The sequence below is a fragment of the Oryzias latipes genome, chromosome 13, assembly GCF_002234675.1.
Source record: "Oryzias latipes chromosome 13, ASM223467v1".
NCBI lineage: Eukaryota > Metazoa > Chordata > Actinopteri > Beloniformes > Adrianichthyidae > Oryzias > Oryzias latipes.
In genome coordinates this window covers 20,106,354-20,121,100 of record NC_019871.2, presented here as the reverse complement: position 1 = coordinate 20,121,100, position 14,747 = coordinate 20,106,354, and the positions used below count along the sequence as shown (strand labels likewise).

Here is a 14,747-nt window from a genome sequence, read left to right as displayed (position 1 = left end):
CATCACCCTGATTTGGAAATCCCTGCACTGGCTCCCCATATGCTTCAGGAAATGATTTTAAGATATTTTGAATAGTTTTTCCTTGTCTTAACGGTCTTGGGCCTTCTTATCTGTCAGATCTTTTAGTCATTTATGAACCCACATTTCTGGTCAGGGTCTTTTATTAGAAACAGTTGATACTTCTTGAAAAGCCACTTGTTGTTAAAACTACATTTTCCAGCATTTCAAGCTATAAATACAAAATAAAGAAATAAAAAATTCAATGGTGCTGCTTTCATTTGTTTTATTCATCAAAATTTACTTCAGCAACCCAAAAACTAACAAATGGACATGTATGTACACATGTATGATAACATTTTAGAAACATCCTAATGAAGTAGTACCATGACATTTGATGAAAAACACGTTGTCTTTTCTTCTGGTCAATGTAACAGAATTGCTTCATAAACCTTCAAAGTGTTTACAAATTCAAGATTTCATTTCCTTTGTTTGTAGAGGATGTTTCATGGTTATTTCAGATGTTAATCATCCACATCAAGTCAGTCTAAGACAGTTTTACTAAAACACAAGAACAGTTGTCTGCATCACCTGCACTGCACCAACTGCATTACACTTGAAGGAGCAGGACTGTTAGTCATCCAGGTCTTGATTCTCCATCCATCCACTACAAATGGATGAGGAAGCACACATACTACCTTTCAGAGAATTTCTCTCTCATTATTGTTGCTTGGTAATGTGTCCTTTTGCTCTGTTGGTTTAGTAGTGTGTCATGATTATGTCAAAACTAAATATTCAATCCCAGGTTCAAGATCTCTCCTTATTGAAATGTGTAGAACAGAAAAAAATATGTATCCCTCAATTCACATAGAAGTTTGTTTTCTTTACCAGAATCATGTAAATGTAAAACCTGTTTTTCAAAATAAGATTAATTCCTACATTTATAGGACACAAATGAAGCATTTTTGTTTAGTGAGTAAACTGCTGAAATGAGCCTCAATGCAATGCTGTGCAATCAGCAGGAATCAGATTTGCACAATGGCTTTACTTTATTGTTTGTGATTGTGTACATGAATGAATTTTTTCTCTCAATTCAGTTACTTAATAGTCTTTCAAAATGTATATTTATGTTGTTGCCCTCTTTTGTTTTTCACTCAAATAGAAGTACAATTTCAGTATTTCAACTGCATTGCTGTTTTTGATTATTGCACAGACAATGTTATTTCATAGTTAAATTAAACAACGAAGTGTATCAAATATCCTACAAATTAAGTGTAAAAACCTTATGTTTTACATATACCAGACAAATCCAGAATTCTCAGCTTTTGCTATACATTTTATTTAAAAACTGATCACTGAGTGTAAAGAACACAAAACCACTGGATAAGTCTTCTCAGCTCCTTTACACACTGATTCTTTAAGCACAGTGGGAGATGTATTGAGTCTCAGCCTGGTCACCTGCAAGACAAAAAAGGGACGTACAATCAAAGACAAGCAGCCCAGTAAACTTCATACAGTGCATAATGTTTGTGACAGTTATATTTTATAGATTTTTTATTATTTTTACTTTTGTCAAATGTATGTGTTTTCTATTACAATTGTGAGTTTGTCTTTGATTAACTGAAGGGTACCAAGAAATGTGTCAACGTTTGTAACGCATTTTTTAATGTTTGTCTCTCATTCGTTAGTAATATCGTAACTTTTGAAAACTTAAATAATAACAGGATTTAAATATTTCAAAAAGTAAATTGTCCAAATTTAGGCTTTTACTTGGCTGGTAGTAGTCATAGATTTTGACCAAGGCAGGTTTCAAGTTCTGTACTGGCAGCTGCTGTACAAGCTTCAAGTAATGAGTAATGGCTTCTCCCTGTTTTAACTGTTGACAAAAAAAGAAAGGTCAGTTCACGTACTCACAGATCTAGATATTATCATCAATTAATCTCCATCTTTTGAATGCTTCTTACCTCCCTCAGGTAAATAACAATGTGATCCTCCTTCTGTTCCACACGATCTACCAGCAAGGCATTTTTCAGCTGCAAACACAAGTTTGTCTATCGTTACTCAATAGACAAAAGCAATACATTTTCAGACTTGTGTCAAAACTCTGGTCATTACATTCTCCAAAGAGTCCTTTACTGGAACAAATCCAGTGAGCACTTTGATGTCCAGGATGATCATGTTGGAACTCATTTCATTTCCACTGTATCTATTGGTGAATACGCAGGATTGTCAGTCAGGAAAGAAAGCATAATCAGACAGAATCTGCTTGTAGCTCACGCACAGAGACTTAAGATGCAAAGTTAGCTTTTGTCTGGATATGTCCGAACAGTTGGTTTGTGCTTCAACTTCCACACTCAAAGTTGTGATGTTTGGACGAGGAGGGATGTTGTAGTGTTGAGAAATCTGAAGAAAAAACATGTATGTTAGTGAGAGATTATCTTCATTACAATGATCAATCACACGCTGACTGAGTGAAGGTGATTGCATAAAGGCTCAATTTTTGTTGTTCGATAGTATTGAAGTCCCACTCCAACCATCTTTTGATGTACTGTATTACAAAAGTGTTGCCAGTGGTCTTTTAATTATGACTATCCCGTTTTTAGACAAGATAAAACCAGCTGTTGATTTCTAAGACATCGTTTGTGCACAGACGTTTCATTCATGAGCTGGACCAGTGCTTCTCAATTATTTTTTGCAAGGCCCCCCCTAGGAATAAGAAAATGTTTCTCCTTCCACATCCTGTGACCTTCTTCATTCCACACCGCTCTCATGTTGTACTGCTGGAGTTTGGATTCCAGCTTCCTCCTGTGGGAGTCTCTCCCGTTCCTCAGCTGATCCCTAAGCTGGTGCTGCACCCTCTTCGGCCTCCAGACCTGAAGGCTCTCTTTTTCCTGTTCAGGAGGTTCTTCAGGTCACTGCTTATCCAGGGTTTGTTGTTGGGGAAGCATCAAACAGTTCGAGTAGGCACAACAGACTCCTCACAGAACTTAATATATTCCGTAATGCAGTCTGTCATGCCGTCAATGTCCTCGCCATTGAGGCATGCAAAGAGCATCCCAGTCTGTGGACCCCAGACAGTCCTGCAGGGCCTGCTCCATTTCAGGGGTCCACCTCCTCACAGATTTTTTGTTCACGTTCCCGCAGGTTATGGTCAGACCTGCGGGGGGGAAGGGGGGGGGGGGCATTTGCATGCAGCAGATCCAGAGTTTTATTTTCCCAAGTGGGACAGTTCACATACTGAGTCCCCGAGCGTTCTGCCCATGGTTATGTGGTTAAAGTCTCCAGTGATGATGCAAGAGGAGTTAGGCTGTTCTATCTGCAGGCGGGAAACGGTGGTAGTGATGACGGACGGACTCAGCATCGGCGGATGGAGGAACAGAACCATTCATGTCAGCAATTCGTATGGGACTGCTTTCACAACTTGCTAATGGTGAATGAGAGACACCTGTGTGGGAGGGCGTGGTTACACACAGAGCAGGGAGGTTGTTCCTTTCTCATAGTAAACCAGTGCGCGGCATGCAAGGGCAGAGAGACGACTGTTGAACCCAGGTTGCAGCCTACAGAAGAGAGAAAAAATTTGAAGCCAGCGTGAGGAGTCCGTGACATTTGGGCGCGACCTGCAAGGTGCAGGCAGGAGGAGAGCTTGGAGCCGGAGGTGGCACGCAATCCACGACGCGGAGGCGGGAAAGCACCGGCCACAGCCATCACGGGTCTTCATCGGGGCAAGGACTAGCAAAACACTCGCGTGGAGGAGGGAGACAGCATTCCCCGTACACTGCCATTTGGAGACGCAGACGGGTGAACGGGCTTCACCCCTCCTAAAGTTAAGTGTGCCAGCTTTACCCCAAGATTTGATGAACAGCCTGTAGCTCTGTCGCCAGTGTATTTTATTTGGGTTAGAGATTGACTTTTATTCTTTTGCACAATTGTTTTAGTCCGTTTAAACTATCTGTGGGTTTGTCTTGTTTTTATTGGGGCGGCCGTGGTGCAGCGGTAGGGCGGTCGACCCATGATCGTAAGATTGCAGCTTCGATTCCCGCCTTGCACGCCCATGTGTCGAAGTGTCCTTGGGCAAGACATTGAACCCCTCCTTGCCTCTGGTGGGAGGTTGGCGCCAGTGTTCGGCAGCGGAGCCGCCGCCAGTGTGTGAATGTGTGTGTGAATGTGTGTGTGCATGGGTGAATGGGACTGTGACTGTAAAGCGCTTCGGGCCTTCGTAAGAAGGTAGAAAGCGCTATATAAGTATACGCCATTTACCATACGCTATTTATTGCATGTGTACTGGTGGCCTAGAATGCAGGCTGGCTTATGTGAAGAACTTGGGGGTGGGACAAACATCAAGGTGGACTCTTGGACTATCGCGTCACATGGACAACTCACCACCGTTCTCATGAAGACTCTTGATGTGATGGCTTTGAATGTGTTTTATGTCATCCTGTTTTTTTTTTTTAAATCTTTCCCGGTTTTAGAGTATTTTATTAAAACCTTTTACCTACAAAGGCTTTGACTGTCTCTGGAGCGACTGGCAAACTCCCCAGCGGATCCCTAAAATTTTGGTAGCTCTGGGGCTTCACCCTCATCCATCTGACATTCACCACCACAACCGTTGTGAACTCCTTCGGCAGATAATAAGGTTGGACTCCGATCGCCAGCAGCTCCACATACGGCGTGCCGAGTCACTCCTTGACTCAGATGTGTCCGGGGTTGCACAACCGTCATTCACGTAGAGAGCAATCCCGTCTCCCGTCTTCTTACCGCAGCCGGCTGCATCTCTGTCCACCCTCAAGGTCATAAAACCGGGAACCGCGACGCTGCTTTCCGGGATGTGGGAATGCAACCACGTCTCAATGAAACTCAGTAGGCTGCATTCCCGACACTCCTTTTGGGTGTTTATAAGAGTTGTTAGCTCCTCAGTCTTGTTGGCCAGTGAGTGCACATTCCCCATAATGACTGCAGGCACAACAGTCTTAAATCTCCTCCTGTTCATGTTAACGTGAGTCCCAGCTCTGCGACCCCAACGTCTCCTCCATATCTCCTCTCGGAATCTCATGCCGAGCTCCATGAAGCAGACTAGACTCTGTCAGAGCCAGCAGCTTGTGGTGGTGTAAACAAGGGCCATGCTTCCCAGTGTTATTACATCAGATGCGAAAACTGACGTAAGGATAATATAAAAAAAGGAAAAATGAAGGTGAACAGAAATAATGGAAGAATAAAAAAAGAGAATAAGTAAAAACAAAGATGATTACAAACTTGATTACAACACAATTACATGAGCTATGGCAACAGGCGTCTGTTCTCTGCGCCATCTGGTACTTCAATATGGAAAGTGTTTAAATGGAAGATAAAGACGTCATGAAAATGTCTACAATGGTTCATGAAGAATAACATTATTAGAATGAGCCGAGTGATCTAAAGCAGTGTTTTTCAACCAGTGTGCCGCGGCACACTAGTGTGCCGTGGGAGATGGTCAAGTGTGCCGTGGGGAATTGCCCTCATTAACTGAAAAATTAAACATTTCCCATCTCCAGGTTTTCAGCTCTCTGTTCATCCAAACAGGCCCTGATAAAACACTGAGGAGTTAGGAATATAAAAGATCGAAAAATACTTTTTCTTTGCGTTTATTTTATTTTATTAAAGACATTTTGATAAGAATGACGTACCGCGATTCAGCTGCAACTCCGGCTGTATTTTGGAAAAGTCCCGCCCCTTTAACTGTCTCCACCAATCCTTCTTGGGGAGCTTAATCACATGTCATCAGTGTGACCAATCAGAAGTGGTTAAAGTCTTCACTTCCTTTTCCTGATTTAGCTCGTAAAGTCGCTCAGTTCTAACATAAATACCAGCTAAAGCTCGTCTTTATCGGTGCAGCTTTCCACAGAATCCGGTATCAGACCGTGGAACAAGTGAACAAAACAAGGAAGCTCAGAGACGCGATCTCCGCCGGCCGTTTAATGCACTACATCTCCCATGATGCATTGGGTTGTGAGAGTGACAGCGCTCAAGGAGATCTGTTGTTAAACGTCTTGAAATCAACGAACACACATCAAACTGTTTTTACATCTTCTAACTTAACTTTTATTGCATCTTTTAGAAAAAAACAGCTGTAGTTTCCAGCTTTTTCTGCCACAATTATCACTAAAATGCATGTGAGATTGCAGAGGGACTGTAGATCAATACAGACTATGAGTTTCTCTTTTTTTTTTTTTTTTTAAATTTTTGGATCCTGGTGTGCCGCGGGATTTTTTTTAAGGTTAAAGTGTGCCGTGGCTCAGAAAAGGTTGAAAAACACTGATCTAAAGGCACGCAGTGATCCTGGTTTTGTGCAACAGAGGCAGCGCTTCTCGTGCTTTTTCCACCTCGCAGCCTGAGTCCACTACCCCTCCCCTTCTCACACACGCGTGAGACAGGAGACAGGGACAGCTGCAGGGACGGCAATTCACGGGTTTCAGGCTGTTACAAAGTCCGTGATATAAGAGATATTAGGAAGCCAATTGTGGCGCTGATTTTTTTCTAAGCACTGAGCCGCCACCGCCCCCCTGTTACGTCCCGGGCAATTGCCAGGATTACCTGTGTCTAAAACCGCTACTACTGCGCGCCTCCCCTGGGCACGGCCCACTTTTTGAGAAGCACTGAACTAGACTAACTGTTTGTTCCCGCTCCCCTGAGAATTTTATCCCATGCCATCCCATCATTAATGGCAGAGATAACTCCCATCCCAAAGGAATCCTATGACCCATAGAAATCGGCAATCAAATGTCACGCTGTGCAGGATAAGCATGCCCTCATTTCCCATCATGCCTTTGTTAATTATTTGTTATTATTATTATTATTATTATTATTAATATTGTTAAAGAGGTGTGCTGCTTATTAGTGGTCGGGTTTCGGTGGAACAGAAAAGCAAGACCCTTAACTGCATATTTGCTTATAAAGTTTTAATTTAAAATGTGCTACTTGTAGCTTTAATTTAAAATGTGTTTTGTCAGTATTTAAAATTTATACCAGTATTGCCAAATGAAATATTGGGATATTTCACAGTATCAATTTTTCCGCACTTCCTCACTTAACAGCAACAAAAACTTTGAAAAAGAATTATGCAAAAAATGGAAACAAACATCTGTCAGGTAAGAGATTTGTATTTGTTTACCTGGATTGAGGAGCATGCAGTCCCTTTCACTTGTAGGGTATACTTTCCAGTCGCATCATTCATCACCTTCTCCTGGTAAAGCAGTTTGTTGTCTGGTTTCACATCAAACTCCAGTTGGACACTAGAGGACTGGACTGTAACGGTACTGGAACCCTCTGGGCTGAATACGACTGTAGCATAAAGAGCCAGAGCTTGAAGGGCCGCTACTGTGTCCTGCAATACAAAGTTAAAAATATGCGAGTTACATCAATGAGCTTTCAGAGAGACAGAATATATGCTTTTTGTGATGACATTTAAGGTACACAGGAAGAAAATGCATGACTTTAGTTTTCAGAATTGTTGTATTTTATTGTGGGTTTATGCAGTGAACTGGATATTGATGCTGACAATCTTTAAACAAAAACCAAATGTGGGTTTGGAGAGCTTGACTCTTGCTGTACCTGGGTAGAAGAAAAACCCCCATAATAGTTCTGTTGCCTGATCATCCACCTAACAATACTTGAAGCATATCCCAGGTCTTCAGCAGTGTGGGAGGTACTGAGTAAAGACATCAGGACATAAGAGCTGATTTCCACTGACAGAGAGTCAGATGTTTCAGCTGCAGTCTGAGTCCAGTAGATGACATTTCCTAAAAAATAAATTCACAATCAACAATGTAACTGACAGTTTAGACAATGAATAATTTTCAGCTAGAGGATAACTCACCTTTTTTTACTGCCACCCTGTCAAGGTGCTGCAGAAGGTGAGCACGAGTCTCCATGTCTCCTGCCAGTGTGAAGACATATGCTAGCAGAGCTGTGGTGTAGGTGTTGCTGAGATCATTAATGGATCCTTTTAGGCAAGAGAGGCTCCTAGTTACCACTGGGTTCTGAAACAGATATTAAAAAATGTACTGTTTGAAAGCAGTTCTGATAGTCTCCAGTTATTAGTCTTATGGGTGAGATCAATGCACATCGAAGTATTAATTGGATTTGTGGTGATCATTTATAACCATTTAATTTCAGTTTTATCAGAAAGTAAAATATTTGGTTAAGGAATTAACCCTGGTTCTCAGAAACATCATAGGAGTAGCTCACTATAGGCATCAGAGGGGTATCTCACTATTGGAACTGTGCGCTGTCACCATAACCATTTTCACATGACGCAACTTCTCACTGGCAGACAGAAAAAAATGCAAACACTAGAAGGAGGGCCCTCCTCCTACTATGTGTTGAACATCCACTTTTCTCCTAACTTTTTAGTAAGCACATCCCCATTTGTTCTAGGTAAGTTTGGTCATCTGATGACACTTCACTTTACGTTTTGTTTAAAACATTAGCTTCAGCATTTAATGATGGGACGAGGAAACTCCTGTGTTGTTGGTCAAGCTTTAATCAGAGACTGCAAAAATTCATCCAAGTAATCTAAATTGGCACATCCAATACTGCCTGGAACATAGTCTATGAGGGTACACATATTTTATAGAATCCAGAAAAAATATGGGCTGTTGCCTCACTGATATGATAGTTTTACATATGTCCCTGAATCGGGGACACCAGCGGAAAAATTGCCATTATGCTAATTATGGCTCATTGCAGTGATGCTTTTAAAGTGCACTGTCCCTGGAAAAATAAATAAAATAAAATAGCCAAGAAAAGCACCTTCCCACACATGGAACAAACTTGCAGAGGAACCCAACTCCTTGTTATTATAAGCCCCAATGACAGCTTCGACAATCCTACATGACATCTTTGCTTTGTGAACGATTTTCCGTTGTGTGATGAGGCCCGTGACAAACAATTCCTCTGCCTTACAGCTGTCCTCTTCATATCAATGTTCAATCCTCTGACAGAGCTGAGCTCATGATGCTGTTCGTCCTCAGAATACGTAGTCGTCTTGCCCGTAGTTCAAGAGGATGGCTCAAAACAGCCAATTCAAAACATTCAGTAAAATAGTGGGATTAACTTTCAGTAAACTCACTAAACCCCTCCAGGTTAATTGGACAACTGACAGGTTAACAAAAAACGCATAGAAAATGCTAGACCTCTGTCTTTGAGGTCTTGCAGGAATAACTTTGATGAGCGTGGTGCAGTATTAGCAGTATTAGCGCATTAGTCCTTTAATGCACACATCATTTTCCATCATTCACTGAACGCATAAAGAAAGCTTTGGCATTTTAAATTGTAACTAGAACATCCTGTGGGAGACAGATTTAACTTCTCAGACCAGGCCAATAGTGTCCCGTCTGTTTGAGGATAGTTTTTCCAGAGCTCCTGATGGCGGTGGAGGCTGTCCCGTTGTCACCTTGAGGTAAATGTGAGAAATGTGATTCACTCAGTCCAGTTCTCATATTCACAGCCTTACTAATATATTGACGTAAAAATCTGTTTTATGCAGTTTGGAGTTTTGTTGATTCTTTCTTTTTCTGTATGATTTGATATATGATTTAACATGATATATGATTTTTAAGTCTCTATGGTTTGTAAAACGTGCATGTAGGTGTACTTACATTAGTGGATGGATTCATCTCTAAGAAAGCAGCCGTGATGTAAGCACTGAGAGTCACTTCATCTGACACCCCACCCTGTACAGACACAACAACCACAGAAGAGACTTAATATAAATCTTTTCAAGTGTATCCAAAGCCCAAATTCTTGTTATTAATAGAAAACCGATGAGCTAATTTGATGTCAAACTGTTGAGACCAACCAGTGTTTTTTTGTATCTGTTGTTATTTGCTAAATAAAAAGTGGTGATATGATATCAAGAAACTGATGTCTGACAGATGCTTGAGCTAATCAGATAAACAGTAAATTAAGTTTTAAGAGTATAGACCAACTTTTATTGAGATCAAAACCTATAGTACAACTTTTACGATTCCAAAGCACCTTTAAGCAGCATATAGATTTAGTAATTGTAATATCTGTCATCTTCTTGCAAAGTTGTATTACTTTACTTTCTGGGACTAAATAGGAAACAGTGGTAACCTATTTTGTATTATTCTTCAGTCTCATTGTAGGCATTTACAGGTGTGGACAGAAAGAAATCCTGTTGTGTCGGAAGAAGTGTCTGACTTTGAACATTAAGCTTAAGAGGCTTCAGAACAGAACTAATAACAGACCCAGCCTTCATCAGCTTGTTCGGCCTCTTGTTTTAGCTCTATTTTGCTTAAAGGGCCCATGTCATATCATGCTTCTCTTAAACCTTTCTGAATAAACTATATATGATCATCTATTACCTTTGGCACACTACAGAACAATTTTGAAAAAGTTAAATATCAGTTACTTTCGTAGCTAAATTTCCAACCCTGAAGTACAGACGACTTCATCTCTGAGGACCCGGATTTCGCTCAGTGTGGGTGCCGCCCATTTCATAACATCAACCGTCAGCATGTCTGCATATCACTCACGAAAACAAACAACACCCAAACTTTTGCAAAGATGGATGTTCATATTGGGCTGCACAGTGGCACACAGGAAGAAGGCCCCCGCTTCAAGTCCCGGCAGGGTGACCTGAAACAGAACATCAATGGGGGATCCTTCTGTGTGGAGTTTGCATGTTCTCCTCGTGCATATGTGGGTTCTCTCCAGGGTCTCCGGCTTCCTCCCACCATCCAAAAACATGCTTCATAGGTCAATTAGCAACTCTAAATTGTCCATGGGTGTGAGTGTGAATGGGTGTGTGATTGTGACCCTATGACAGACTATCGCACTGTCCAGGGTGTCCCCTGCCTTCTCCCACAAGTAGCCGGGATAGGCTTCAGCAGACCCGTGACCCCGAAAGAGATAAACGGAAAAAGATGAATGAATGAATGAATGATGTGGTTATTGTGCATTTAAAATGAAAGCATTTTGCCGATCGCTGCTATTTCGGGGATAAAGTGGATGTGTGTCTTAGCCTGGGGGTTGTTCTTCACTTTCATACGTATGAATGTGATAACCAACTCATTTTCGTGGATTGGGAGGGGCGCAGCTTTTTGGAGTAATACTCTGAAATGTGTGAATGGATCAATATACCACTTTGGGATTGTTTATAGTGAGGAATGAACATTATAATACACGGAAAAGCTCAAAAAGTTGATTTTGCAAGATATAGGTCCTTAAAGTCCATTTGTGCTTGTCCCAATGTTAAAGACACATTCATGATATATGATTATGCTAATTACTTTAATTAAGTTTCACTTTACCTTCATTCTGTTACTAAAGAGTTTGCCAGACTTCTCAAAACAGCCGTTTTCTTTTTGTTTGGATTTCAACCACGATGTAGATCTTTGAACCACACTTGGGTCGATGTAGATGAATGATTTGGCTTTAAAAAAAGACTTCACAACAAAAGCAGTCAGCCTAGAGGAAATAAAAAAAACATTATTAATCATTATCTCTTTTCAAAATAAAGAAGGCAAGTAAAATCCATTGAGGTAGTTCCAAATTATTATAGTCCTTCAAAGTTGCACTATTATTCTTTTAACATTCAGTGTGTTGTCAAATGTATTTTACATATTTTGGTTTGGATATTGGCTGGACAGTGGCGCATTGGTTAGCAGCAAGAAAGTTTGCATGTTCTCCCCTTGCAAACTAGGGTTTTCTCTCACTGTCCAAAAACATGCTTCATAGGTTAACTGCTTATTCTAAATTGCCCCTTGGTGTGAATGTGAGTGTGCATGGGTGTAATATTTGTGTCACTGCGACAGACTGGTGACATGTCCAGAATGTCCCCTGCGTTAGCCCACAAGTGGCCAGGATAGGCTCCAGCAGCCCTGTGAGTATGTGAGCAAGTGTGCTTGTATAACCGTATTCTTGTATATTTTGCAGGTGAGCTGGTTGAAATCAACACACAAATGATATGTAACTGTAAAGATGTCTTAAGTCCTTTAAAGAGAACATTAGTGAAGCTAATGCATAGTTTAACCTGTTTTCACTTGGTATGACTCAGACACCACATTTTGTTACTATGATGGTGGATGTGGATTGATGGCGAGCGTGGTAACACACCTAAGAAACGGTGTCAGCTAAAATGTAAAAAGCAAAATCTTGATAGATGTATAAAAGCTTTGCACAAGTGCGACTTAATGGAATAGACGTTAACAAAAATGAAAGTGTTGAGAATATGAGATTGTTAGATCCGGAGCTAAGTAAATCTAAAGCATATATACATGTGTGGAGTTATAACAGTGTTAATTCAGTCAAGAAGCAAGTACAGGAGTCTGTATTCATCACTACCAGATTTTGTAAAATACTTATAGCAATTTCATTTGTGTAAAAAGAGAACAAATGGGGTAAAATAACAGTCTTTGGCTAGTATGGCGGCGCGCAGGGGTGCAGCGGCCTCTCATGCTCCCGGTACCAACACCGTTTACAGGACTGCTTTCGATGACTATGCCTTGTTAACAGACTCTATGGTCTGTTCAGATTGACATGCAGAATGGCCAATCGGACATCCTCTGACAAACTCTGCCTTCAGAACGTCTTTTTCTCCCCGCGGCACATCATGTCCCCGGTAGAAGTCCAGCAACCGGAGTTTATTAAAGCCGCCCCGCGTTTCTCCTCCTGCTATAAGCTTTGCAGTTCTCGCCCGATAAATACGAGCTCATCAAGGAAGCTGTGAGGCACGCGCTTTATACTGTTGCGGAGTGTGTGTTTGTGCTGAGCTGCGCGCGTGCCACGAGGGAGGGGCGCGTGCAGGTGGAGATGGGGGTGTGAGCACGGAGCGGAGGTGTGTGCGTGAAATATATTGTGTGTTCGGAGGACGGAGCACTAAATTAGTAGTCGTTGTTCCCCATCAATACTGATCAATATGGAGCCAGCAGCGCCAAATGCCTCACAATATGCCACGCTCCCCGCATTGCACCGTTTACAGCAGAGCATGAATACGATGGTCGCTGCTTTCTGTCTTTGTAATAAAACGCCTCATCTGTTAATACAAAAGTATCTTTATGTAAACTCACTGTGTAGTTTTTAATCATCAGTACATAAACAAAAATGTTGAAATAAACATGTAACAAATAAACATGAAGATGAAAAGAAAGAAGTACTTTTTTTTAATCTTTTCTGGCCCGCAATCTACACTTATGTCCTTGAAAATCGATCGCGATCGACGTAATGAGCACCCTTGATATAATATATACATGCATAATATATATAATGATGTCAAAACGGGTTGTGGCTCCGGGTGCTTTTTTTTTCATTAGGGGCGGTCCGAAATGGCTCTTTGAGTAAAAAAGGTTGCCGACCCCTGATCTAACGGAAACCTGGCTGAAAGACAACATGTCGGACCCAGGCTTTCAGCTCGACGGACGGCTTCTGTTCCGGGCGGACCGCAACCAGCAGTCGGGGAAAACCAGCGGGGGTGGACTGTGTATCTACAGCCACAAAGGCTGGTGTACGAACTGCACAGTGGTGAACAGCCACTGCTCCGAGGCGATAGAGCAGGGGTCGGGAACCTTTTTGGCCAAGAGAGCCATAAATGCCACATATTTTTAAATGTAATTTCGAAAGAGCCATACAATAATGAAGTGTCCCTTCCCCACACTGAGGCATGGAGACTTAACCTCTTTTAAAGTTCTTTATTCCGATTACTGCAGACCGCAACAAACGCCCTTCAATTAATTCAGCAACTCCTAAATCTCTCCCGCTGAGACGAGAGCGCTTCTCCCAACTTTATATTCCCCTGCTCCCGCTGCAGCCCTCCCATTTCCCTTATTCGGCCCATAGCTGAACCCCATTGGTCCAAACTACCTAACAACAGGCTGAGCGACAGAACTGAGGGCCAATCAGATCTCTGCTTGACGCGTTCAATGAACTCCAGAACTTTTAACGCGGCCCAACAGCCATCCAACTCAGTCCGCGACAATTTGTTTAAAACTAAATACACAAATCAATATGTGCATTTGATTTAATTTCAACATTTTTAAAGTACAATAAGTCTGTGGATTCTTTTTAATAACATTGTTATGCTGTTGCTAATAAATGATGAGTATTTCTCGTGGTAGTTTTGCTGATGGTCTAGTCTGGTTGATACGTGGTGAGTTTCTGCTTCATGCAGGCGTTGAGACTTTAAACGTGATCGTAGGTCTGAATTTTCTTTAGATGTGACAAAGACTGATCACATGCAGACGTGGAGCCAAACACACACTCACACGCTGCAGTGAGTGACGGGAAGCGGGTTTTACGTTTTTATAATCCCTGCGCGATTCACCTGCTGCCTGTCCCCACAACACCTCAGCCCCACCCTCTGCTTTCTCCCTCACACATCCCGTCCCCGCAACTGCGCGCTCTTTCTCAGAGACGGGAGCGCGCAGTTTTAGCCACGGCAATTCACAGGTTTCCAGCTGGTACAAACTCTGTGAAATAATAGATAATAGTAACTGATAGCGCTGGCGCAGATTTCTCTCTCTAAGCACTGCTACTACTGCGCGCCTCTGACATCGCGCCCGAGAAGGACTGGTCTAATGAAAAAAAAAACTATAATTAAAGATTTGTCTGCGAGCCACATGTGACCATCAAAAGAGCCATATATGGCTCGCGAGCCATAGGTTCCCGACCCCTGCGATAGAGCATATGACTGTTAAATGCCGGCCACACTATCTGCTTCGTGAGTTTACGGCGGTGTTTATCATGGCTGTTTACAT

General features: G+C 41.9%; 1 protein-coding gene across 5 annotated transcripts in view; it reads right to left on the bottom strand.

Annotated features, from left to right (window-relative positions):
• Positions 1-1,022: 1,022 nt before the first annotated feature.
• Positions 1,023-14,747, bottom strand: part of LOC101160088 (alpha-2-macroglobulin-P-like) — a 40,667-nt gene continuing 26,942 nt past the window's right edge. For 3 of the 5 annotated variants that reach the window (XM_023961528.1, XM_023961531.1, XM_023961529.1), the window contains 11 exons: positions 11,307-11,463; positions 9,630-9,704; positions 9,347-9,424; positions 7,847-8,009; positions 7,582-7,769; positions 7,142-7,354; positions 2,279-2,400; positions 2,113-2,203; positions 1,962-2,030; positions 1,768-1,873; positions 1,023-1,455 (listed from right to left, as the gene is read on the bottom strand). In XM_023961528.1, coding sequence (XP_023817296.1) covers positions 1,415-1,455; positions 1,768-1,873; positions 1,962-2,030; positions 2,113-2,203; positions 2,279-2,400; positions 7,142-7,354; positions 7,582-7,769; positions 7,847-8,009; positions 9,347-9,424; positions 9,630-9,704; positions 11,307-11,463 — 1,303 coding nt within the window. In that variant the 3' untranslated portion in view covers positions 1,023-1,414. The remainder of the gene's footprint in view (positions 1,456-1,767; positions 1,874-1,961; positions 2,031-2,112; positions 2,204-2,278; positions 2,401-7,141; positions 7,355-7,581; positions 7,770-7,846; positions 8,010-9,346; positions 9,425-9,629; positions 9,705-11,306; positions 11,464-14,747) is intronic. The other 2 variants (XM_023961530.1, XM_023961532.1) reach the window with 1 other exon arrangement.